The following is a 27,321-nucleotide window of genomic DNA, read 5'->3' on the forward strand; positions in this document are numbered from 1 at the left end:
AGAAAATACTGTGGGCAAATGAACCAAGATTCTAAGGTTTCATAAAATAATAATTGGAGATATACCTATCTCCTAGAACTGGAAGGGACCCTGAAAGGTCATCAAGTCCAGCCCCCTGCCTTCACTAGCAGGGACCAGGTACTGATTTTTGCCCCAGATCCCTAAGTAGCCCCCTTCAAGGATTGAGCTTGCAACCCTAGGTTTAGCAAGCCAGTACTCAAACCACTGAGCTATCCCTCCCATAGGATCATAAGACTGGAAGGGACCTCGAGAGATCATCTAGTCCAGTCCCCTGCACTCACAGCAGGACTAAGTATTATCTAGACCATCCCTGACAAGTGGTTTGTCTAATCTGCTCATAAAAATCTCCAATGATGGAGATTCCACAAGCTCCCTAGGCAGTTTATTCCAGTGCTTAACCACCCTGACAGAAGTTTTTCCTAACATCCCACCTAAACCTCCCTTGCTGCAATTTAAGCCCATTGCTTTTTGCCCTATTCTCAAAGGTTAAGAAGAACATTTTTTCTTCCTACTCCTTGTAACAACCTTTTATGTACTTGGAAACTGTTATGTCCCCTCTCAATCTTCTCTTTTCCAGACTAAACAAACCCAATTTTTTCTATCTTCTCTCATAGGTCATGTTTTCTAGACTTTAAATAATTTTTGTTGCTCTTCCCTGGAGTTTCTCCAATTTGTCCACATATTTCCTGAAATGTGGCACCCAGAACTGAACACAATAGTTTAGCTGAGGCCTAATCAGTGCAGAGTAGAGCGGAAGAATTACTTTTGGTGTCTTGCTTACAATACTCCTGCTAATACATCCCAGAATGATGTTCGCTTTTTTTGCAACAGTGTTACATTGTTGATTCATATTTATCTTGTGGTCTACTATAACCTCCAGATCCCTTTTAGCAGTACTCCTTCCTAGGCAGTCATTCCCCATTTTGCTTGTGTGCAACGGATTGTTCCTTCCTAAGTGGAGTACTTTGCATTTGGCCTTACTGAATTTCATCCTATTTACTTCAGACTATTTCTCCAGTTTGTCCAGATCATCTTGAATTATAATCCTATCCTCCAAAGCACTTGCAACCCTTTCCAGCTTGGTATAATCCACGAAGTTTATAATTGTACTCTTTATGCCATTATCTAAACCATTGATGAAGATATTGAACAGAACCAGACCCAGAACTGATCCCTGCGGGCCCCACTCATTATACCCTTCCAACATGACTGTGAACCACTGATAACTACTCTCTGGGAACGATTTTCCAACCAGTTATGCACCCACCTGATAGTAGCTCAATCTAGGTTGCATTTCCCTAGTTTGTTTATGAGAAGGTCATGTCAGACAGTATCAAAAGCTTTATTAAAATTAAGATATACCACATCTACCACTCCCCCCCCATCCCCAAGACTTGTTGCCTTGTCAAAGGGCTTGTCTACATCAGAAAGTTGCAGCGCTGGTGAGGGAGTTACAGCGCTGCAACTTAGGAGGTGTACACATCTGCAGGGCACCACCAGCGCTGCAACTCCCTGTTTGCAGCGCTGGCCGTACTCCCGTTTTGTCTCGGGTGTAGAGGATCCAGCGCTGGTGATCCAGCGCTGGTAATCAAGTATAGACACTTACCAGCGCTTTTCTTGACCTCCGTGGAATAAGCAGGTATCCCAGCATACCTGAGGAAGCCTCTGGTAATCAAGCTGGTCTCCTTCCCCGGCTTGCTCTCGCGTTCCCCGAACCCCGAGCAAGCAGGTCTCCTTCCCTGCGGTTTGCAGGGTGGTTCCGGGAACGCGAGAGCAAACCGGGAAAGGAGACCAGCTTCGCCGCGGTTTGCTCTCGCGTTCCGCGAACCTCCCTGCAAACCGCAGGGAAGGAGACCTGCTTGCTCGGGTTCGGGGAACACGAGAGCAAACCGGGAAAGGAGACCAGCTTCGCCGCGGTTTGCTCTCGCGTTCCCCGAACAAGCAGGTCTCCTTCCCTGCGGTTTGCACGGTGGTTCGCGGAACGCGAGAGCAAACCGCGGCGAAGCTGGTCTCCTTTCCCGGTTTGTTCTCGCGTTCCCCGAACCCGAGCAAGCAGGTCTCCTTCCCTGCGGTTTGCAGGGTGGTTCGCGGAACGCGAGAGCAAACCGCGGCGAAGCTGGTCTCCTTTCCCGGTTTGCTCTCGCGTTCCCCGAACCCGAGCAAGCAGGTCTCCTTCCCTGCGGTTTGCAGGGTGGTTCGCGGAACGCGAGAGCAAACCGCGGCGAAGCTGGTCTCCTTTCCCGGTTTGCTCTCGCGTTCCCCGAAACCCCTTGAAGCCGCCCAACAGCGCTGCAGTGTGGCCACATCTAACACCACTTGCAGCGCTGGTTGCTGTAAGTGTGGCCACTCTGCAGCGCTGGCCCTATACAGCTGTACTAATACAGCTGTAACAACCAGCACTGCAAAATTTTAGATGTAGACATGGCCAAAGAAAGCTATTAGGTTGGTTTGACACTATTTATTCTTGACAAATCCATGATGTTACTTATCACCTTATTATCATTGCAAATGCTCTGAGCAGCCAGCAAACTAGTGCTGCTGCTGGGCTTAAGAGCTGATCTGCTGATTCTTCCCACCACTCAGGTGGTGTAGCCAGCCAGCCTCCTACAGGCCAGCTGTGCTCATTAGACTGACCAGAGACTGGTTTTGCTGCAAGCCCTGACTCCTCACAGATGTGACCATCTATTGGGTGTCTGGGAAGTGGGCGGGCGAAGCCCGCCCACTGCTAAAGGATCCCCCTCAGCCTAAAGGGAGGACCCACAGGACCACAGAACCCACTGATTTCGGGGGACAACTAATAAAAGAACAGGGACAGGAGTGAGATCAAAGGGTCATAAGAAGGGAGCCTGAGGGGGACACCGAGCAGAGAACCCCGGACAGCGCCCACTGCTCCGCGAAGGCGGCAAGGGAGCCAGTGGACGCTGCCCAGAGGAACTCCGCCCGGATGCGTGAACGGACCAGGGATCGGAAACAAGCCCCACAGTCGCCGGGGTCTCCATCGGCCAACCTCCTCTCCCTGGTCGCGTGGATGGCCTTTTTTGCCAGGGCAAGGAGGAAGTTGACCAGGAGGTCCCGGGACTTCGTGGGGCCACGGATAGGGAGTGCGTAGAGAAGAAGGTGAGGGGAAAAGTGCAGCCAGAAACGTAAAAGGATGTGAATGAGGAGCCGGTGTAGGGGCTGCAACCGGGCGCACTCTAAGTAAACGTGCGCCAGGGTCTCCCTCACGCCGCAGAAGGGGCAGGTGTCCGGGACAGGGGTAAACCGCGCCAAGTACACGCCCGTGCTCACGGCCCCATGAAGGAGCCGCCAACTGATATCCCCAGTGGGCCTTGGGACCAAGGTGGAGTAGAGGCTGACCCACCGGGGCTCCTCACCCTCCAGAGGTGGCAGGAGGTCCCTCCACTTCGTATCGGGGCGGGACACGAGGGTGAGGAAGTGAAGGGTGTGGAGCACGAGCGCGTAGAGCTGCTTCCTCAGATGTGACCACCAGGGGTCACAGACAAGGCTGCCTAACACTGAGGACAGGTGGTGGTAAGATGCCAGACAAACATAGGTACCCCTGAGGAGTATCACGGTTATTTTTTGGAACATTTTTATAATTGCAAAAGCCCTAGTGTAGACACAGTTATACTAGTGTAAAAGTGCTTTTGCTAGAGTAGCTTATTTCACTTACTGAACCAGTATAAGCTATACAGGCAAACACTTTTCTGCTAGTTTGAGCTGTGTCTACACTAGGAATATTTGCTGACATAGCTAATGTAGACTTGGCCAAGGGCCTGATCATACAACTGCACTGATTTCAAGGTGTAGATCTTAAGGAGTACTCATGAGTAAGAATTGCAAGATAACCCCCCCTCCATGCATGTGTCAAAAGAAGAGGTAAGAGGTGGAGTTAAATGAGAAATCCAAGAAAACATGAAATATCAGCAAACATTACTTTTACAAAATATATTAACTTACACTTAAAACTCAAATAACAAAATTACAAGAATTCCTGCTGCCCTCAAAAATGTCTAATACTAAGTCTACAACTTCTCAGAAATATTTTTTCCAAGATTGCTGATAGTGAGATTGGGGAAAAAAATATCAAGAGGCCTAACAGAATGAGGCTCACAGGCCCTAGTCAAGGCAATGAGTTTTGCCTTAGGGAATAAGATTTCACCCTCAGGTCTTAACCTTACTGCAAGAGGGAGCAACAGATATATGTTTCAAGACAATCTGGTCCCTCTTAACAACAAATGTGACCAGCTGGTAACAAAGTCAGTAATACCGATGGTATAACAAATGAAATTCATTAAGCTATGCCCACACTTACTGCAGCAAATATAAAAAAAGCCAACAATATTAAACAGGAATTAAATGTATCAAAATTTTGGAGAACCAAATCTGAAGAAATAGTACAGACTAATACAGAAGAGTGTACTTAAGTTTGCAGATGAGTAAAGTATGGAAACAGTTTTAAAGCATTGGTCCCAAAAGCAATCCGGTGTTAAGAAAAAGCCATGATTATATATATAAAGCTTATAGAATTAGACAAAGGAGGAAGACTGCACGCTAAAAATGGTAATTATCTAAAAGGTATCACCTCAGGGGCTCCACGGACTTCCACAGAGCTATGCCAATGTGTATCAGCTGAGGATTTAGCCCTGAAGATGTTATTGCCACAGGTGAATAGTGAAAATAGCATATTTGTTATATCCAGATCATTATTAAATATGTATGACTCTTTAATACTTATAGTACTTTGGATGCTGACATGATCTTATGTCATAAAAAAAAACATCACTACAAAGATATAAAAATAAGTGTTCAAAGAAGCTGGATGCCATCTCTAAAGGCTCTTTTCTCCAGCATAGAGAATCCCACGGACACTTTTAAATTAATTGTGTGAAACAAGACATCATAGGGATGAGACCAGGAATAGGAAGAAACCTGGCAGGCTTAATATGGGACTCAAACACCAATTTTGAAAGGAATTTAAGACTCATACACAATGCCACCTTCTGTACTTTAAGTACTATGGTGATGAGTTCTGTATCAATAGAGAGTCATATAATCCATGGAAGATAAAGCAGTCTAGGGAATGTTTTAGAATAACTCATCCAAGCACCCACAGGCTCTCAGATTGGATTCTTGCAAGTAAATACAATTCTTCCCGTAACACTGACGTTCAGTAGTGGGTGACTGTAACTAGGTGAGTGGAACCAAAACATCAAGCCGGGAAGGAAAATCATCCCTGGCTTGCGCTGACCAAAGGCGTTTCCATGGACACGAAGAGGGCGGGACCTTGTTTTCTATTTCAACACCTGCCGGTTGGGATGAGCGGACCAGGCAACAGCGCCAGACATTTTACAGCGTGGCTGACCGGCTGGCTTGGCGGGCAGAAGTTAAGGGGCACTGGGGTGAATTGGGGTTTGCGAGGAGGCGGCCGGAACACGAGTCTTGTCAGGCCTGCGACTCGGCCGGCCAAAGCGGCTCAGGCGCCGAGGCGGGGCCCGCGTAGCTCCGAAGGGCGGGGCCTCGGGCGGAAGGGGCGGGGCCAGCGGACTAGCCTTCCCGAAGGGGCGGTGTTCACCCGCCGCCCAGGCACAGGTTCTCGCGTGAGGGGAGCGACCATGGCGGCGGACAAGGCAGGCGGTGAGTATGAAAAGGGCCCCGCGGACCCCGGCCTCTGGTTCTGTGTTCGGGGACTGACTCCTCCCAGCGCAGGGATCCCTTCAAAGCCCCGCTGTGGGCCTGTCCCCCGGCTAGCGGAGGGATATAACCACAGCAGCTCGCTGCGGTACGGAGAGTACGCGGCGTGGTGTTGTGTCCTTCCGCCGGTGGGGGGCGAAGTAGGGCGGGCAGCCCCTTCTCCTTGCTGGGCTGCTGCCCCCTCAGTCGCGGGGCAGAGCTTGGGCGCGTGAGGCGCGTTCCCGGCTGGGGCGGCTGGGTGATGTCCCCTCAGTCCCCGCCCCGGCTTCCGGGCTCCACGAGGGAGGCCTCGCGGGTGGGACGGCTGTTGGGGTCACGCTGCGTCTTGGCTCCTACGCTGGGGTGGGGGGCGCCTGGGCTCTGGCCGCTGGGGGGCTCCGCAGTTGCCTGGTTCCTTCGGGTTGCCTGCTGCCCAGTGTCGGGGAGGCCCCGCTGCCCCGGAGCTGTATGTGTCTGGCACTGGGGCTGGGGTGATGGTGCGGGGCCCGGGGACGGGTGCCCGTCTCGGGGATGTCCTGCCTCCGGCAGAGCCCGCGATGAGATGCTGCATCCCGCCCTGCGGACAGGTTCCCCCGCAAGGTGCTCGCTCTGAGCCCCCTGCACCAGGCGCGCAGACCCCATGCTTGGAAGAATGGGATTTGATGACCCCGCCATCTCTACTTGCCTGACTACTGGCTTTGCTGCTCATAGGCTATTGCAATGGTGCTCAACCTTTCCAGCCTACTGTACCCCTTTCAGGAGTCTGATTTGTCTTGTGTACCCCAAGTGTCACCTCACTTAAAAACTACGTGTTTTCAAAATCAGACATCAAAATACAACTGTGTCATAGCACTCTAAAAATTGCTTACTTTCTCATTTTTACCATATCATTATGAAATAAATTGATTGGAATATAAATATTGTACCTAACATTTCAGCATGTAGTATATAGAGCAATATAAATGAGTCATTGTATGAAACTTTAGTTTGCGCTGACTTCGCTAATTCTTTTTATGTAGTCTGCAGTAAATCTAGGCAAATACCTAGATGAGTTGATATACCCCCAGAAGACCTCTGCATGCCCCCAAGGATATGTGTACCCCTGATTGAGAATCACTGCCCTCTGTTTAAAGATTTGTCTACAGTTTTTGATGCAGTGGTCTCCTACAGACCTGAATTCCCCAGGCTGGTTCCATGGAATGCAGAGAAACATTAACGCAAAGTTTTACGAAGCATTTCAATAAATGTTTACTAAAAAAACCCAAAAATCCTGAAAAACATTGAACATCTGATTTTAATTCCTTAAATTAGGGAGTGCGGAGTTGGAAGACACTAAAAATGTATTGCTTTGTGAAAGTTTAGTGTGGCCTTTGATCGTGGACTTGTCCTCTGAAATTAAGCGGGCTCAGTCCTGGTCACAGTTTGGATGGGAGACCAAGGACCATCTTCATCCCCATTTAAAAAAAAAAAAGATGCTGCATGAAGTAATACTAGTAAAATGAATTTCTACCCTGCAGTGAGTAAATCAACCCCCACGTGCCCTGGCTCTTCCTTTCTCCACCAAAAAATTAAGGGCTGATTGACTGTTGCTGCCGCACTGGGCAGGCCCCTTAAATAATACCCATGGTCCACAAAGTCCAACTAGCTGTGTGGTCCCTTCGGCCCGGCAGGATGGGGCTCAGGCAGTGTGGAGGGGGAAATGGCCAAGGTTTTCTTATGCCCTGGTGACTCTGTGCTGCAATGGTCCATTAAACCCGAGCAGCAAGAGCACAAGTTAAAACAATCCTCTGAGTATTGCTTTGTCCTGTATTCAGTGCTGAATTGGCTATCAGGAGCCTCTGAGGATGGGAAGGCAAGTTGCCTCTCTCACTGCACTGGTCCAGAGAGGAATTCCACTGCATGTGTGCATTCTAACATAAAACAAAACAAAATCTTGTGTGTGAGGGATGATAGATGTGTACCAAATTGTGCCTTGTGCATGTGCATCTAGTTGTTTTGTGCATCTTTATAAGGATGTACGCTCCTCTTAAATAACAGGAGAACTTAAAACTTACAAGAAAAACTTTTGAAGTGAGGGACTTATTTTTGCCTTAATTGAGTTTCCTAGAAAGGAAAATGCTGCTCTATCATATTGATCAAATACAAGTTAGTTATCAATCATATTATCATAGCATACATACTATCATGTGCAATATTTGTCCACAACGGGGTGAGTTATGAATAGGACTGTTGAAAACATTTTCTTGATACAGTTTTTCAAAAGAAATTTGGGGTTTTGACTGAATGAAATTTTTAGTGAAAAAGTATTTGCTTTACTTTGAAAATATTAATATTATTTTGAGAAACCGAATACTCAGAAACAAATGTTTTTATTCAAAATAGCACTGTAATGCCTCATGGGAGTTATAGTTCAGGTGACTTATGTTCCCATTCTCCTCTAGGGACTGTGTTCACTGTCTGGACTACATCTCCTATGATGAACCATGGCCAGAGGCTCTTGTAACGTACCCTCTCCCCTCACCCAGAATGGAGAAAGTGGTGCATCATAGGACATGGAGCCCAGCCCACAGATGAATATTGGGCTGGGCTCCACTGGAATATTGTGTCCAGTTTTGGGCACTGCATTTCAAGAAAGATGTTGCTCTTCTCTGGACCCTCTCCAGTTTCTCCACAAGAATGATTAAAGGTCTAGAGAACATGACCTATGAAGGAAGGCTGAAAGAACTGGGTTTGTTCAGTTTGGAAAAGAGAAGACTGAAAGGGGACATGATAGCAGTTTTCAGGTATCTAAAGGGTGTCATCAGGAGGAGGGAGAAAACTTGTTTGTCTTAGCCTCTAAGGATAGAACAAGAAGCAATGGACTTAAACTGCAGCAAGGGAGGTTTAGGTTGGACATTAGGAAAAAGTTCCTAACTGTCAGGGTGGTTAAACACTGGAATAAATTGCCTAGGGAGGTTGTGGAATTTCCATCTCTGGAGATACTTAGGTTAGATAAATTTTTATCAGAGATAGTCTAGACAGTATTTGGTCCTGCCATGAGGGCAGGGGACTGGACTTGATGACCTCTTGAGGACCCTTCCAGTCCTACAATCTATGAAAAGGGGAACATAAGGTACACAAACTGCAGCTCCAAAGTATGAGACATTGCAATGTCAATTTGAACTGAATCTTTTAGGTTTTTGATTTTTCATTAAAAAGTCAAAATTTTTCCACAGAATACTTGAATGAAAAATGTTTTGTTGATATTTTCCACAGGGGGATAAACCTATTTTTCAGCCAGCTGTAGATATGAACAATAACGTCACTTAGAATTAAAATGCTGTTAGACTTGGCTTACAGTCTTTGACATTAAGCTTCCATTCTGCTAAAAGTCCTAAGTCTTTTTTTAATCAAGATGCCCACACACAGAATTCATGTACCAATTTTAATTAAGATATTCATTTTTAAAAATATAATGCAGAAGTTATGCATTGAGAATTATACTTACACGATTTATTAGAAAACTGCACTGAATAGATTAATTTGAACTTTCATTGAAGGCTGCAAGTCTGACATTCTTGCTGTTCTACTTCAGTACTGGAAGGATCTTCAAGGTTATATGTTATGCTTAGGCAGTGGGTGTTTTTGGTTTTTTTTAAAGCAAATACATTAGCATCTGTCATAGTTTATTCCACACTATCCAAACCCATCTCTGCTAAGAGTCTTCCTTATTTTTTCTGTGGGAGGTGCTGGGGAATAGTAATACACAGTTGTTCATCTACCTAAACAGCACACTCGTGGGCTTCCACAAGGGTCTTTTGTATGTACTCTTGTGTTCAATGTGCATGTGAAGCATGGTGTGCTTTGGTAGAGTCAGTAGACAGATGACATTCAGCTCTGTCTCCATTGCACTGGATTTGAACTATGCAGTTGTCACAAAGCCAGTGTCTGGCCACAGCTGGGGCTTGCAGAATTTACTGTCTGAAACTTAACTCAGATAACATATAAGCGATGTTTGTCGAATAAGGGAAACAATAGAAAAATCAGTGATGATGCTGTCAATTTCCTTGTATGAGGGAGAGTATGCATGCTGGTTATTACTCAGATTCATGTCTTCAGTGTCTTTAAATCTCTGGATGTCCAGGTAGCAGTATTGTATATTAGTGTTTCCTCCGTTGTGCGTGACATGTACCTGAAATGTCTTAGGCAATCTAATGCAGGATTGACCCTTCTCTTTGTGTGATACCAAGGGTATGTCTACACTATGAGATTATACCGATTTTACAGAAACCGGTTTTTTAAAACAGATTGTATAAGATCGAGTGCACGCGGCCACACTAAGCACATTAATTCAGCGGTGTGCGTCCATATATCAAGGCTGGTGTCGATTTCCAGAGTGTTGCACTATGGGTAACTATCCCATAGTTCCCGCAGTCTCCCCCGCCCCTTGGAATTCTGAGTTGAGATCCCAGTGCCTGATGGGGCAAAAAACATTGTCACGGGTGGTTCTGGGTACAGCCTCATCCCTCCCTCCATGAAAGCAGCAGACAACCATTTCGCACCTTTTTTCCTGGGTGAACTGTGCAAACGCCATAGTACAGCAAGCATGGACCCTGCTGAGCTCAAAACAGCAATCATGGATGCTGTAAACACCTCGCGCAATCTCGTGCAGTCTATGCCGAACCAGGACCTGCAAAATCAGGCGAGGAGGAGGCAGCTGCGGCAGCATGGTGATGAGTGATGAGGACATGGACACAGAATTCTTGCAAACTGCGGGCCCCTGCGCTTTGGAGATCCTGCTGGTAATGAGGCAGGTTCTAGCCATTGAATGCCGATTTTGGGCCTGGGAAACAAGTACAGACTGGTGGGACCACATAGTTTTGCAGGTTTGGGACGATTCCCAGTGGCTGCAAAACTTTCGCATGCGTAAGGGCACTTTCATGGAACTTTGTGACTTGCTTTCCCCTGCCCTGAAACACCAGAATACCAAGATGAGAGCAGCCCTCACAGTTGAGAAGCAAGTGGCAATATCCCTCTGAAAGCTTGCAACACCAGACAGCTACTGGTCAGTCGGGAATCAATTTGGAGTGGGCAAATCTACTGTGGTGGCTGCTGTGATGCAGGTAGCCAAAGCAATCATTTAGCTGCTGCTACAAAAGGTTGTGACTCTGGGAAATGTGCAGGTCATAGTGGGTGGCTTTGCTGCAATGGGATTCCCTAACTGTGGTGGGGTGATAGATGAAACCCATATCCCTATCTTGGCACCGGAGCACCAAGGCACCCAGTACATAAACCGCAGGGGGTACTTTTCAGTGGTGCTGCAAGCACTGGTGGATCACAAGGGACGTTTCACCAACATCCATGTGGGATGGCCAGGAAGGGTTCATGATGCTCGCGTCTTCAGGAACACTACTCTGTTTAAACGGCTGCAGCAAGAGAATTACTTCCCAGACCAGAAAATAACAGTTGGGGATGTTGAAATGCCTGTAGTTATCCTGGGGGACCCAGCCGACCCCTTGATGCCATGGCTCATGAAGCCATACACAGGCAGCCTGGACAGTAGTCAGGAGTTGTTCAACTACAGGCTGAGCAAGTGCAGAATGGTGGTAGAATGTGCATTTGGCCATTTAAAGGTGCACTGTCGCACATTACTGACTCACTCAGACCTCAGCCAAACCAGTGTCCCCTTTGTTATTGCTGCTTGCTGTGTGCTCCACAATCTCTGTGAGAATAAGGGGGAGACCTTTATGGCGGGGTGGGAGGCTGAGGGAAATCACCTGGCCGCTGATTTCCAGAGTGTTGCACTATGGGTAACTATCCCATAGTTCCCGCAGTCTCCCCCGCCCCTTGGAATTCTGAGTTGAGATCCCAGTGCCTGATGGGGCAAAAAACATTGTCACGGGTGGTTCTGGGTACAGCCTCATCCCTCCCTCCATGAAAGCAGCAGACAACCATTTCGCACCTTTTTTCCTGGGTGAACTGGAAAAAATACGCAGCTAGGCTTTGTCATGCAATGATACCAGATTACTTGCTACAGGCACGGCGTGGTCAAGTGTCCTACCATGGAGGACGGAATAAAGCTGCCCTGCCCAGAAACCTTCTGCAAAGCCTTTTGGAGTACCTCCAGGAGAGTTTCATGGAGATGTCCCTGGGGGATTTCCGCTCCATCCCCAGACCCAGGGCGATTAGAAGAGCACACCAGGAAGCGGTGCGCATCAGAGAAGCTTTGAAAACGAGTTTCATCACGGGCCAGGGTACAGTCTAATTGCTGTGTTTGTTTCCCCTCGATTGACTCATTCCCTGTAAGCGACCCCCCTTCGATTACAGCTTGCTTAAGAAAATAAAGTCACTATCGTTTAAAAACCATGTATTCTTTATTAATTCAGTATAAAAAGAGGGAGAGAACTGACAAGGTATCCTGGGTGTGGTTTGGGAGGAGGCTAGGAGGGAAGGAAAAGGCCACTAAAAAAATTTCAAAATAATGACAGTCTTTTGGTTGGGCTGTCCACGGGGGTGGAGTGGGCGGGTGCACGGAGCCTCCCCCCACGCTTTCTTACACATCTGGGTGAGGAGGATGTGGAACAGGGTGAGGGTGGTAATACAGGGGCTGCAGCGGCACTCTGTGATCCTCCTGCTGTTCCTGAAGCTCCACCAGACGCCGGAGCATGTCAGTTTGATCACGCAGCAGCCCCAGAGTTGCATCCCACCACTGCTGATCTTCCTGCCTACACCTCTGATCTTCCTGCTGCCACCTCTCATCTTGAGCGTCCCTCCTGTCCTCACATTCACTGGCATCTTTCCTGTAATTTGATACTGCGTCCTTCCACTCATTCAGATGAGCTCTTTCATTGCAGGTCACTTCCATGATTTCCGAGAATATTTCGTCTTGCGTCTTTTTTTTCTGCCGCCTTATCTGAGTTAGCCTTGGGGATGGAGTAGAGATGCTTGAAAAATTTGGAGCTGCATTAGGGATGGAAAAAAGGGAGAGAAGTATTTAAAAAGATACCTTATACAGAACAATGCTTATACTCTCTCACGGTGAACAACACTATTCACCTTACATAGCGCATGTGATTTCACTACAAGGTCGCATTTTGCATCTTAATATTGAGTGCCTGCAGCTCTGGTGTTAGAGATCGCACAGACGCAGGTCCGGGCAGCAGAATTCAGCTTGCATGCGGCCATTGTCTTTCGGCTTCTGCAGCCTTCGTATATCCAGTGCCCCCCTTTACCAAATAGCAAGCAAGCCCATTCAGTGCTGCTTCTTTCTTGTTAACATGCAGCAGCAGAAACCACACCCCCATCCAATTCTCTGGGATGATCGCTTTACCCCTCCCCCTACCGCGTGGCTGGTATCGTGGAAGATCACTGCTAAACATCGCCGCCCCCACACCGTGTGACTGGTAGCAGGGAAGATCCCTGCTAGCCAAATGCGAAAAAGCTCAGCGCCAATCCCCCCCCCCCCCCCACCTTCCCCCTGCTTGGCTACCTGCAAGGAAGGATTTCTTTTAAGCAACAGGCAAACAGCCCAGTAGGTTTGGCCATCTCTGTCCCCTTAATTAAATTCCTGAATTTCAACCAGGTTACCATGAACGATATCACTCTCCTGAGGATAACCCAGCGAGATAAAGAACGGATGTTGCTCGAATGCCAGCAAACACCGGGACCATACGCAGCTAGGCTTTGTCATGCAATGATACCAGATTACTTGCTACAGGCACGGCGTGGTCAAGTGTCCTACCATGGAGGACGGAATAAAGCTGCCCTGCCCAGAAACCTTCTGCAAAGCCTTTTGGAGTACCTCCAGGAGAGTTTCATGGAGATGTCCCTGGGGGATTTCCGCTCCATCCCCAGACATGTTAACAGACTTTTCCAGTAACTGTACTGGCTGCGAATGCATCCCAAGTCCTCAGGGCAAATTAATCATTAAACGCTTGCTTTTAAACCCATGTTTTATGTTTACAAAGGTACGCTCACCAGAGGTCCCTTCCATGGTTTCATTGTGTGGGATAGTGGCTTGGGAGGGCTGGGAGGGTAATTCCGTCAGGGTGAGAAAAAGCTCCTGGCTGTTGGGGAGAACAGAATGCTGTGTGCTCTCTGCAAACTCGTCATCCTCTTCCTCCTCCTCATCTTCCCCGTCCGCAGAATCCTCAGCCATGGCTGAGATTACCACCCCCACCTCAGAATCCACGGACAGGGGTGGGGTAGTGGTGGCGGACTCCACTAGAATTGCATGCAGCTCAACGTAGAAGCAGCATGTTTTCGGCCCTGCCCCGGACCTTCCGTTTGCTTCTTTGGTTTTCTGGTAGGGTTGTCTGAGCTCCTTAACTTTCACATGGCACTGTACTGAGTCCCTGGTGTGGCCTTTCTGCATCATGGCCTTGGGAATATTTTCAAATGTTGTTTTTTCATTTCATCTTTTGGAACGGAGTTCTGTTAGCACGGAATCCTCTCCCCATACAGTGATCAGATCCAGTACCTCCCGTGCGGTCCATGCTGGAGCTCTTTTTCGATTCTCAGGAGACTGCATTGTTACTTGTGCCAATGAAGTCTGCGTGGTCACCTGTGCTGGTGAGCTCTCCATGCTGGCCAAACAGGAAATGAAATTCAAAAGTTCGCGGGACTTTTCCTGTCTACCTGGCCAGTGCATCTGACTTCAGATGGCTTTCCAGAGCGGTCACAATGGTGCACTGTGGGATACCGCCCGGAGGCCAATACCGTCAAATTGCAGCCACGCTAACCCTAATCTGACATGGCAATACTGATTTCAGCGCTACTTCCCTCATCAGGAAGGGGTACAGAAATCGGTTTTAAGAGCCCTTTGTATCGATATAAAGGGCTTCGTTGTGTGGACAGGTGCAGGGTTAAATCGGTTTAACTCTGCTAAATTCGGTATAAATGTGTAGTGTAGACCAGGCCCTAGACAGTTAAGGAAAGCTGAGGCAACAAACGCATGTCTACAAAGGAGTGGATGGTGGCACGGTATGTCAGGGAGTATCCTGAACTTTTACCCTGATTTAGAAAGTGCTTGATAGAGAAAGGTAAGAAGGGCAAAGGGGATAAGGAAGAGCCAGAATTCAAGAACTTTAAGAAAATGTTACAGAAAATATATACAATGTTTTAAAACAAATTAAATAAAATTCCACATTTTACATTATTTGTTTCAAAAATAAAGCTCTTCCCAGTAGGAATCTTGCTCAGGCTTCTCTAAACTTCTTGTTTAGGGCTTGTCTACATGGGCTGTCAAAGCCCACAAGAGTGGTGTGATTTGTAAACTGTTCTAACATATTGTGCTGTAGCTGTCCCTTGTGGTTCCTGCTTCAAACACAGTGACGTTAACACAAACTGTATACTTGCTAGAACACTCCAGTTGGATCTGCCTGGCGCAGTTAGATTGCAACATGTTAGTGTGCTTTACAAATAACATTCCTCTGGCACATTTTGCTTGCTGTATAGACAAGCCCTTGATGGTCTGCATAGTACAAAACACTAAGTTGCTCTTTTTCTCTGTTACTATTTCGGGATTACAGAGGCTTGTCCCTTAAAATACGCCACAATTTCAACTTTTATTTAAGTATCCTAACTGGTTTTAGTAGTGAAGACAAACTGTACAGAAATTTACTGGTAGGTTATCTGTGATCCAGCCTTCCATAGAAAGTATTTAAAGCAACTGGGAAACTGTTGCTTTTCTGGGATAACTGGTGTAACAATTGCTTGACCAGTTTTTCCTGTAATTGAAGAATAAACACTACTTCTGGACTGAGTCTCACATGTGCCCAATTCTGCTGCAGATAAATTAAGAAAACAAGATTTTGTAATAGAAACTGGGACAGCCTTAACTAGTGTGTTGCTTGAGGTGATGCTATAATCAGTGTGTGGGAATGCTTATCCTACTTAGCAACTGTTATTAAGAGTCATTATCCGCAGCAGTCTTTTCAGTTCTGATATTAGAAAAATGAATGCATTGTATGTGTAAACCCTGGTTCCATGGAAATGCAGATAATCCAACATTTTCATGCTGTGAAATGGTGTCCTGATGCTATAAGCTTTTTTTTTTTTTCCACAATGGTGCAATCAATCCCTTGTTCTAAGACATTAAGGAAGCCTCAATTACTGCAGACAATGTGCATCGCAGAGAACTCTTACGTGATGGAGCCACCAATCAGATTTGAGTCACCAACATTCTGAGGTTCTGTATCTTCAATTTAACACTTCTCAATTTACTGTTAACTGACTCTTACCAAATCAGGTGAACCTTTGCAGGGAATGGTGGCTTTCTGTGCTATGCTGCAGGATTTAGGGTCTCCTGCAGCATGGGACCAATTATGACAAGATTTAGCAATCTTGTAAAGATTCTGGATTAGGACCTCTTCTACTTGCTTCATACACAGAAATAACTGGTTTTGTTGGAGATGGACTCTGTTAACTCTCGAAGTATGAAGGTTTTGGAGAGTTGGGTTCCATTGGCTTTGGAGGATGAGCCACAGCTGCTGGACTATGTCAACAGAGTGGTCCAAGTTTGGGACAAGAGATCTTCTACTATTATTGTGGGCAATGGGGACTTCTTTTGGCAGAGCAAAGAAGAGATGTGGCAGTGGATGCAAACTCATTCTGGTAAGAAACAATTGTCAGCAGTGGAGATTGCAAATAGTTTGGACTTGGAGGAAACTGAGAAATTTAATAAAAACCAAGGTGAATGGGTAGTTGTACCATCAGTCCCATTAAAAGAATATGGCTGGAGTTTGAATTGTCAGCAATGGAAAGGAAGGGAGAAGCTGACACAAGGGCTGCCAAGTTCTCGGTTTGTTTTGCCTAGGCGAGTCTTCAGGGAAGCCCACATCTAACGTCATTCCAGAGGAAACTCGGTGTTTAGAAATGCTAACAGCTGCATTTAAGAACCCCTTGTATTCTGTACATGGCAAATGTCTAAGAGCTAAGTCTTTAGTAGTGCTTTTGTTACTACTTTGAAAAAGAAAAATATTACTTCCTCCAGAAAAGAACTGAAACAATAAAACTAGGAGAAATGGATCAGGTTCCCAGAATGCTTCTGCGGAAGATAAATTGCAAAAAGTGAAGCTTAAAGAGTTATCTGCTTCTTTACCAGCAGGTAAATTTTTGAATGAGACTGAAAGCCTTTTGAGAGAGAATTTAAATAGCTGTCTAGCTAGCAAGTAAAAAACCAATAGCCATTTTTTTTTTTTAATCAACATAAGTATCAGAAAGTTTCCGTCACTTATCAATGTTGGTGGTATAGCTCACAGACTTCCAGGCTACCCAGTTATGAGTGGAATGATTTATTGGAGAATTGGAAAAAGAGGGATGGTGTGCTACATTCATACTTACCAGAATGTTCCACAAAAGAACCCATCTCTGAGGTGCCTTTGTGCCCATCAAGTTGGCCCTCTTTCGAGCGGAAGGTAGTTGAATGTATCAATTTGTAATGACAACTACTTCATAGATAATTACTCTATTAACTAACAACTTCTTTAGGAGAGGATTTAATTTCTGTAAGTGTGTTTTAATTGACATGGTATGACAAGATTTGTCTGCAGCTTCCATTTTGTGAGAGTGGGTAAGAAACAGTACTGATGTTATTTAAAGCCTCCCCCTTCCATCCCCTATTTATTAAATAATTTGTAGGGCCAGCTAAAGCATTTGTTAGATACCTACTTCTGGGTCTAAAATGAGAACTAACAATAAAAAGCCCCAGTTTTGGGTGGTTTATATGTTGGAATTCTACTCAACCACTCTGTCACCTGTGTAATGGTTTTTCAACCAAGGTGGCTCTTCTAAAGAAATCAGAAGACTATGCATAGTTCTCTCAGTTATGAACTCCCTTAAGGAAGTATGGAAAAAACATGGCATCTCGAAATGTACGAAGGTGTGACTTGTAAAAATCCTAATTTTTCCCATAGCGATTTATAGCTGTGAATCATCGGGTGCTGATGAAGGCTCTTCTGTATCTATCTCCTGGATGGAAAAAAGGACAAATACCTGTGTTAGAAATATTATTGAAGAGAAGTGGACCCTCATGTTAGAAATTAATAGACACGGATTTATGTACTTTGGTCACATTAGAGAGAGAAATAACCTTGAGAAAATTATTATAGAAAGAATGGTGGAGAGTCATAGTAGGAGATGACCAGCGAGGGAATGGATAGATGGTGTATGGCAGATCACTGGATTGCCAGCTGCCGAGTGCTCAAAGTTAGCAATGGATTGTGAAAATTTCCAAAAATTGTGATGTAGTGTACTGATAGTCAGGCATGAATGAATGGATTTACTTGTTTTAGCTTTAAGGAGTTTAATAATTCACTTCCCCCTCTCCCCCTCACGTCAGTTTCACTTCGAGGAATTTTCTGGGCTATAACTTCTAACAGTTGGTCTCAGCTCAATGGTTAACTTTTTTTTATTTTTTAGTATTTGGCTAAATCTATTTGAGTTAAGCAGCGGAGGGGGGTGAAAGGAACTTTGTATTTGACTATTTTGTATGTACTCTAGTCATTCAACTAAATATATTGAGTGCAAATTTTGCATTGAGTTTGAGGGAGGGGGAAATAGTTAACTATTTTGAACTGTTAATAATGAAAGATGAATATTTGCACAGTTTCAAATAGGTATCTCTTAATGTGTTTCAAACTAGTTAATGGTTATACTGCATGTGTATAGCAGATAGTAATTTTGTAACATAAATACTCTGGGGTAACTTGGTTCTTTTTATTCCCTAGTGTTGTGGAGGTCCACAGCTTTGCATAGTTCCCTGCCCACATTGTCCAACCATGAGATCTAAAGGAAGAATCAGAGCCATTAAGGGTACATCTACGCTGCAATTAAAAATCCACGGCTGGCCGGGCTCAGGCTGTGGGGCTGTTTAATTCCAGCGTAGACTTTTGGGCTCGGGTTGGAGGCTGGGCTCTGGGATCCTCCTACCTCATAGGTAGAACACAGTACAGTTCTGTAGCAATCCTTATGTGTTCCAGTAACTGCTGAGCACCACCTGCAAAGTGCTGAGTGAGCCCAACTCCAGTTGAAGTCAATGTGAATTAAGGTTACTCAGTACCTTTCGGGAGCTCGGGTTCTTATGCTCTGAAAATCTTGACATTAGATTAGTGTAACTTTTTTTGTGTTAATTGTTAATGAAAATATGGAATATTAACAATTTGAAGGTACTTTTTTCAGGCCTGAGTTGGTGTGCATTATAACTTATTTCCAGGTACGAAAGGAGATGTGTTGCTATCTTTTTGTCTTCAAGCTTAACCAATAAGTGGCTTACCAAGTGTCACTTAATTTCCTAATGTATAATTTTCATTAACAAGACTTCTGAAGTGTAGATGTCCATAGCTGCTGTTGCCTATTTATTTTTCTCATAATATGGGAATGGGCAATGGCAGATGCTTAAGATATGGCATTGATGAAATGATAGATCAGTGGTCTCCAACCTTTTCATGCACAAGATCACTTTTTGAATTTAAGATCAACCCAGGATCTACCCTGCCACTTCCCTGAGGAATGGGGCTTCGGGCTAAGCCTGGGACTGGGAGTTAGGGTGCAGGAGTGAGCAAGCTTGGGGTGCAAGCTTTGGGAGGGAATTTAGGTGCAGGGGTCATATGGTCATACTGCATCTAATCTCATAGAATCCACTGGACACTTCATGAGTTTTACCTTTTATTGTTGTCATTTGTGGTTTATAGATCCAAAGTCCTTCAGGCATTGTCACAAATCAGTGTAATGTGCTCATCTGTGGAGTGTGCATTGGCTGAGCCTGGGACAGGGGGTTGGGGTGCAGGAGTGAGGGATGTGGGCTCTGGGAGGGAGTTTGAGTTCAGGAGGGGGCTCCAGGCTGGGGAAGAGGGTTGGGGTGCAGGACAGGGGGTGAGTTGCAGGCTCTGGCTGGAGGCACGTACCACAGGCAGCTCCTGGTTGGCAATGCAGTGGGCCTTGGGCAGGCTCCCTGCCTGCCCCAGCCTCACGCTGCTCCTAAAAATGGCTGGCTGCTGGCACATCTCTGTGGTCCATGGGTGGGAGGGGGGCAGCGGGTCTCCCTATACTGCCTGTGCCCACAATTGCTGCTCCTGCAGCTCCCATTGTCCAGTTTCTGGCCAATAGGAGCTGTAGGGACTGCTGGGGGTGAGGGCAGCACGTGGAGCCGCCTCTCCGTCTCCCACCCAGAGGTCACAGAGACGTGCCAGCAGCCAGCCGCTTCTGGGAGCGGTGTGGGGCCAGAAAAGGCAGGCAGCCTGCCAGACCCCTGCTGCACCGCTGGACTTTTAGAGGCCCGGAGATCACGATTGACTGGCAGAGGCTCCAGGATCGACCAGTCTATCACGATGGATGGGTTGGTGACCACTATGATAGATAGTACTGTGTAATTTACAGATAAAAGCATAAGGTTAGATAACTAAGGATAATTAGATCAATGTTTTAATGTCTAGTGTGAGGAAGAAAACAGTAGATTTATACAGTTCCCCATGCACAATAAAATGACAATAAAAAATAAATTAGAGTAAAACTGAAACAGCAAAACATAAGAAATAGGAAACACTTCAAGGGTGAAAAAACATAGTGGTTCATATCATTTTGTGGGTTTCACGATTATATATGTGGTATCCATGCAGTATGCATCTTTTTAATATAATGCTGCTAGATAAACTTATTTCAGTAATATCCTAGTAATGGTTTTTGCCAGCTATTTTCTGTTAATATAAAAATCCCATACTTTTAAGAGTGAAATCTAAAATGCATCCTTTTATGTATGAGTTAACAACAGCTCTTAGTTACTCAGTTTAAGATACACTGTAAAAATGAATCAGTCGTGATGTGATGTCTATACATTATAAGTAACTTAGCAAGGGAAGGTTATTGTTCCAATTTTCAGCAGAGGAATTCTAGCTTTCAAGGGTGAAATTTTCATTCCCAAGTTATTGTGCTATCAATTCAGAGTTGAATTTAGCTTTTTACAGTGTTGCTATCATTGTTTAAGGTGCTTTGGGTATTAGTAAGAAGATCTTGAGGGAAAGTCATGGAATGTGTAATGGAAGAAATGGAGTTATGTTTATTAACCTTAGTTGCAAATATGATAACTAACGTATTCTATACTCTTCTGTTTATTTTTCAGATCAGGGAACTGAGAAACCTGAAGGAGCAGTTACTTCCTCTGGGATTACTGATCAGGAAAAGGAGCTGTCAAGTAGTGCATTACAAGCTTTTAATGTAAGAAAAGGCTTAAACTTAAACTTTCTGTTGAACTTATTTGATTATTTAAACGATCACCTGGTAACCAATTTGTTCTTTTCTTTTTTCTTTTAAGAGTAATAGTAAATGTATCAACAACATAAATTCAATCTAAATTAGTAGCAGACTTCATTGTAATATAGTGACATGTCCACTTTGATTAATCTAAGATATCTGATATAATGCGAGAAGACATTATGTTTAGGGTTCTTGAATGTAGGGCAACCAGAAACATAACCAAGTCTTTCTCTTGGTTCCCAGAGCTCAGTCACTATCAATGCTATGTGATTGGTGAGAATTGGGTAAAATAAGCATACAGCTATTTTGTGACAGTTCTGTCAACTGTGTGTGCACTCACTGAAGAAAAATTTCCATAATTTTAGCTAGCAATTTGTAGACTCCAAAATATTTTTAAAAAGCAAAGTTTCTTTATCATTTTGGTTGTCCTGCTGAATATACCTTTTGTAGTAAGGTGACCTGAACACTATACAGCATTTTAATGTCCACATAAATGACTTACACATGGTAATTTGGTAACTTGTGTTCAGTACCTCTTCCTATACTTCCTGGAAGCTTTTGTTTTGTATGTCTAGTAATGTAAAGACTCAGGCTGCAAGCTTTTAAATTCTATTTACCTCTTCATATTTCATTCATGTTTTATATTCTGTAGCTTATGGCTATTGGAGGTATGTTTCCTTTTCTTTGTTTTTCTTTGTAATTACTTTTTTCTACCTGAAATTTCATAAACCAGTTTTCTTCTGCTATATATAGTTTATCCCAATCATTTGAATTTGTTATATTGCTCCTTTTAGAGATCCATCCTCCTTTTCCGTTTTATAGATCATATGCCAATATTGCTTATACAATATTGTTATATAAAGTGAACAAAATTTCCCTAATATAGGCTCTAGTGGCATTTTGATTACCACCCTCTCATTTCTCAAGTGATTCCACAGTCTGTTGTCCTATCGTAGGTATCCTTAACTTTTTTTCCTGTTTGGATAGTGGGAAAGGATTTTTTGAGCTGATTTAAAATTATTCATACCAGTTTTGAATGACCTACTGCTACCTTTGTTATTAGTTCTAATATGGACCCAGCCCACTTTGCTTATCCACTCATGATATAATGTCTCTGTACCTAGAAGGCTTTTAACATATCATGTCCTAAGGAAGTGACAAAAGAAGACAGAACCACATCTACATGTCCACTTGTCAGTATTGCTTAGTGTTAAGTTGCCCATAAGTAACCTTGTCAAACGTTTTTGTCATTTCCCTTACTGGCAGAGCTCCCTGACAGGAGGATGCTGAGAGAGGAGCCCAGAGGTGCTCAGTGTAGTAGGATCAGCAGAAGGGAAAAGAGTAATTTCTTGTGTAATATATCTTGCTAAGAGCTCAGAGAGACCCAAAAGAACAATGTTGGACTCGGAGTGCATCAAATGGTGGCAGAATAGGGAAAAAACCTGCAAGCCTGTCAAGTTAGATAGGAATTAGTTTCTGGATGAAGAGAGGAGAGGCACTTGAGGCCAGAGATGATTACCACTCCTGTATAGGACTTGAGGGTGGAACAGGAGGAGGAGGAGGAGGGATTGCATTCCCCTACACCTCCTGCTGAAATTTGTGCTACCCAGGGGAGAGGGCAATTGACCATTGTGAAACCCTGCTGCCTAAGAAAGGAATTGTTTGAACCTGGGAGGCCAAAGATAGTTTTACTGTGTCATAATAAACCAGACTCCAAGTGGAGACTTACTCGAAACACATGTGTATGTGCAAGTCAGAGGAGAAACTGAGGCCTTGATGACCATTTGCTTTAATGCACCAACCCTGTTGCACATGCCCTCAAAGAAGTTGTAAAGTAGTTTATTTAAAGCTGGATTATTAAAGTTGGTAGACCTCAAACTTCACCTGCATTTTTTTTATATGTTTGTTTGCATAGGCTAAAACTTTCTAATATGTTCCCCACTCAGATGCCTCAGTGTTTTTTCCCCTCAGAGTTACAGCCTAATATTTTATAAGCAACTCTACAATAACAAAAAAGTGTGCCAATGACTGAAGAGGGGATTGTGAAAATTCAGTAAAGAAAACAGATTTTAGTTTCAAGATTCCATAGGGCTAATATAAACAAGGACGAATAAATTAGAAATTTCCCTTTCAAATAATTTTAGGATTCTTCCATTTCAACTCTCCTTTCACAGATTTCTTTCAATTTCATTGAATCTTGTGCTCAATTTTTAGACTTGTTTCCCATATTAATCAGTCTCCCATTACAGCACATCTTTAGTTACACCTTTAGTTATGTTTTGTGTTTCAGCTTGGCAGGAAACAGTTGTCTTTATACGTGTGTGAAGAGTGGAAATACAACTTTATTCTATAAACTGGAAGAGAGTGCTTTTATGTTGAGTTACTAACATGTTGATTAAACCTTATTTTTTCCTAATGCATATTGTTGATGTGTGTGTGCCCGCTTACAGGCTGAGAATTATGATGCTTGTCTGCAACATCTCAGCTGCTTGCAAGAAATAAACAAAGATGACTACAAAATAACTTTGAATACAGCTGTTGCAGAGTTCTGTAAAAGTAACCAGACTACAACCGACAACTTGAAACAAACACTTAATCAACTAAAGAATCAGGTAATGGAAGAATAGTGAGTAGCTTTTTGAATTCAAGTAGCATCTTCCTCTTACATCATGGTTGGGCCTTCTACCGGTTGAGGGAACAGGAGATCATTAGTGAAGTTATTAGATAGAATAGTTTCTTGGTTATGAAAGTAGTTTTTATTTTCTGTTTTTAATTTAATTATTTTTGTAAATGCGTCATTTATATCAATACTTATCATTAACACCACATATGAGTTTATTAGCCTATAAGTAACAGGTGAACTTTTTTCTTTGTCTTCATACATGGATCAGTCTATAGCTTTTAAGTATTGTTTCCAGATATTGGACACCCCTCCCCTTCCGCCCTCACCCCCACCCCCACAGTGAATATAGGAAAGCTGAATAAAACAATTTTTTTTTTTTTTTTTTTTTTTGTAGGTTCATTCAGCTGTTGAAGAAATGGATGGCTTAGATGATGTCGAAAACAGCATGCTTTACTACAATCAAGCGGTTATTCTGTATCATCTGCGTCAGTACACTGAAGCAATATCAGTTGGAGAGAAGCTTTACCAGTTTATAGAACCTTTTGGTATGTAGATAGGAAGGCAAAGTTATTTCTTATTTTTGTTCCCCTCTGGTTTAATGGCTGCAGACTGTTAAACTGTTTCTTGACCTAAAGCTTCTTGGTGATTGATTATTCTGATTAAGTTAACGTGTGTGTGTGTGTGTATTATATAAGTATGAATGATCTACATTAGCAATTGATAGATACACAGTAGCTGAGATTTAGAAATAAATGTGCTGTATGTGTATATCAAGAGTAGCATGATTCAAACATGGGGGCTATGTCTTAAGATAGCAGTAGAACATAAAAATAATATGTTGAATATAAAATGGATGTTAAGGGGTTGACTTCTTTCCGAAGAAGCGCGTGCAAATACCACGATTGTACGTGCAAAATCTTACATGTGAATGAACAAATGGGCAGTTAGGCATACAGCTAGATATTTGTGTGTGCGGGTGCGCACAAATAATCTATGTGGGCACACAAGCTGTGAGGAATTGCGATAACCAGACGTGCCAAACCCACGAAAAAAACACAGAAATTGGGCTTGTTTTTGGCTTAATTGGCTTGTGAGTTGCTTGTTGGCTAGTTTATGGCTTGTAGCTTGTTGCTTCTCTTTTAATCGGCTCCCTGAAAGCAGGGGCAAGGGGGGTAGAGTGTCGGGGGTGCACAGCAGGCCCACCGCAGTCCCAGACTGCACACTGCGGGGATCTAGTCACATAGAGTGTTGGGGTTTCTTAGGGATCGGCTTGTTTTGGCCTTGTTTTGAAATTGGAGCATCTTGATTTTTGACTTATTATGAAAGTCAGAGTGCTTATTTACTGCGGGAAAGCTGGCAACTGTGGCAATAACTTGTATGTAATTGTATGCACCCACCTTTGAAAATTAATTCCCACGTAACTGTAAACAGTGACCCTCTGTGTAGTGGAATGGTTCTGTGCTTGTCTGATAAGGTTTATAAACCTTGCTGAAGTGTTAAGGTTTGCTGATGCCTGCTCTTGTCGTGTGTGTGTGTGAACTGTCGTACTGATATATATGATATCATACATGAACTTAGGGTTCAGTCTCAAAGACATCCATGCAGAGATACTTAGGCTTGTGTAGAGTCCTACTGACTTTGATGGGATTCCATGTAGCCATACAGATCTGCCCACATTGATCCCTTTAGGGGATTGGTTCTCCAGTGCTTATCAGTTAGACTAACTTTCAAAATTAATTTTTTTAAGAGGAAATGTTTCTCAATTTTATATGCTTTAATGTTGACAGGTCAACATTTTCAATGTTTGTAGGTTTGTTTGTCAGGATCAGCGTATGTAGTGCATTCAAATTACTTTTGGAGCACTTCATGACAGTGCTTTATGGCTAAGGTGGGGGTGTTTTTCACAGTTGTGTGTTGGTGGGGGCTACATGTTAAAACTATAATATTTCTTTCTCCTTTCTTTGTCTGATGTAGAAGAGAAGTTTGCCCAGGCTGTGTGCTTCCTGCTTGTAGACTTGTATCTGCTAACTTACCAGGCTGAGAGAGCCTTGCATCTGCTTTCTGTTTTGGAAAAAATGATTTTTCAGGGAAACAATAACAAAAATGGAAAAAATAACGAGGTGAGTATGTTTCAGAGGACCTTATTAAAAACACAACTACTCTTGGATGTATTCATAGCAATATGCTTTGGGCTAATCCAAAAATAATCAATAGCTTTTTTCAAATAGTTTAAATTTTAAAAACCTATGTTTGAATGGTTTTAATCTTAGACTGCCGCTGGTCACTTTGGTAATTCTGTTTAATTGCATGTAGCATGTATATATATATATTTTTTTTTTGCATTATTGGGACAGTTATAGGCTTTAGGGTCAAATATTTCCACTTTGTTTCCCTGGCTGACAGCTCCGAGCTGTAACCAAGAAGCTGTTGCTTTGGACTGCAGTTCCTTTGACCCTGAGCCAGGGAAGTAACTAGTAGGTCAGAGAGGAATTGCCTCTGCTTGTTGAGGTATCAGAGGAGTCCTTGAGTATATGAGACAGATGTTCACGTGTCACTAGTTGGGGTGAAATCTGCTTTAGTTGACACTGAAATTCTGCTATTAAGATGTACCCTTTTTTGAGTAAGAAGTGGATTGAGGTTAGACAGGAATCTAACTGAATATAGAACACTTCTTTGATATGTTAAAGGAAACTAATCCATGTCTATCTTTAGTGTACAGTAACTTTACTGAAGAGTCTGAAGGAGAATAGAAAGTCACTTGACACGAAAACCTAGTTTTCAGATGCTAACGATATATAGATAAAATGTCCTTGGCTTCCTTATGTGTTAGGTGGTTTTTTAGAATTCACTAAGTGCCAAAATAGGATGTGATGATATTAGCTATGACTGAGTTTTCTCTTTTGGACACTAATATCAGAGGGGAAATCAGACCTAATAAGAATAAACCTGTACACTGGATTAAAGATGAAATCATATTTTCTCCTTTTAATTTGTGTTCAGATAGGTAATAACACAAATAAGGAGTCATCAAATCATAGAGCTGAAAGTGGAGCTTTAATAGAAGCTGCAAAATCTAAGATACATCAGGTAGGAAACTCTTTGGTGTCCAGAATTAGATATTTATATGCAATTTTAAATTGATGATGTTCTCATTTATCTTTATTAAAAAGAGGTATTGCATGCTATGAATCTAGTTAATCTTTAAAAATCAGTTTCAAAGAAGTTTTGAATACTACACCTGCTCCTGAATTCTGTTGTCTGTGTAAAACACCCCCCGCCCCAGCCCCCAATGTCTGTATTTTAATTTCTCCCGTTTCTGTAAGATCTACATAAGTGAGGGAAGCTGACTAAAGAACAAAGGGGCAGAACTTCAAATGGTGTGTGTTTGTTATATCTCCATTGAAATCAATAGAGCTATGACAACTTGTACCATAGTGGAATTATGACAGTTTACACCAACTGAGGGTCTGCCTCAGAGTACTATTGATATTTATTTTTCAGTTTTCTTCTTATGCATTTTTTCTCTGATCTTTCAATTAATGAAGTTACTTATCACAATAATAACAAATTGTATTGCAGAGTTTTTTTTTTTAAAGTTTAAGTTTTGGAACTTGTTACTCATCCATCATACTGAATCTCTTTTACAATCCATTTTACAGGGTTCTGGAAGAATTATTTTGTTAGAAGCCTGTAATTGAATTTTGTCTTTATGTTCTGAAGAGTAGTTTTATTTTTTAGACAGTTTTTTTTTAAATAGTTTTTCTTAATGTATAGAA

The 27,321-nt window shown here is 43.5% G+C and overlaps 1 protein-coding gene across 6 annotated transcripts in view; it reads left to right on the forward strand.

The window, feature by feature from the left end:
* Positions 1-5,554: 5,554 nt before the first annotated feature.
* The window catches only part of CNOT10 (CCR4-NOT transcription complex subunit 10), a 72,264-nt gene continuing 50,497 nt past the window's right edge, over positions 5,555-27,321 (forward strand). For 5 of the 6 annotated variants that reach the window (XM_050938360.1, XM_050938361.1, XM_050938362.1 and 2 more), the window contains exons 1-7: positions 5,588-5,658; positions 16,065-16,287; positions 20,789-20,883; positions 23,373-23,534; positions 23,940-24,090; positions 25,520-25,665; positions 26,546-26,632. In XM_050938360.1, the coding sequence (XP_050794317.1) occupies positions 16,086-16,287; positions 20,789-20,883; positions 23,373-23,534; positions 23,940-24,090; positions 25,520-25,665; positions 26,546-26,632 (843 nt within the window). In that variant the 5' untranslated portion in view covers positions 5,588-5,658; positions 16,065-16,085. Of the gene's footprint in view, positions 5,659-16,064; positions 16,288-20,788; positions 20,884-23,372; positions 23,535-23,939; positions 24,091-25,519; positions 25,666-26,545; positions 26,633-27,321 lie in introns of all 6 variants that reach the window. The other variant, XM_050938365.1, reaches the window with a different exon arrangement.

This window comes from Gopherus flavomarginatus, chromosome 2 (assembly GCF_025201925.1).
Source record: "Gopherus flavomarginatus isolate rGopFla2 chromosome 2, rGopFla2.mat.asm, whole genome shotgun sequence".
Classification (NCBI taxonomy): Eukaryota; Metazoa; Chordata; order Testudines; family Testudinidae; genus Gopherus; species Gopherus flavomarginatus.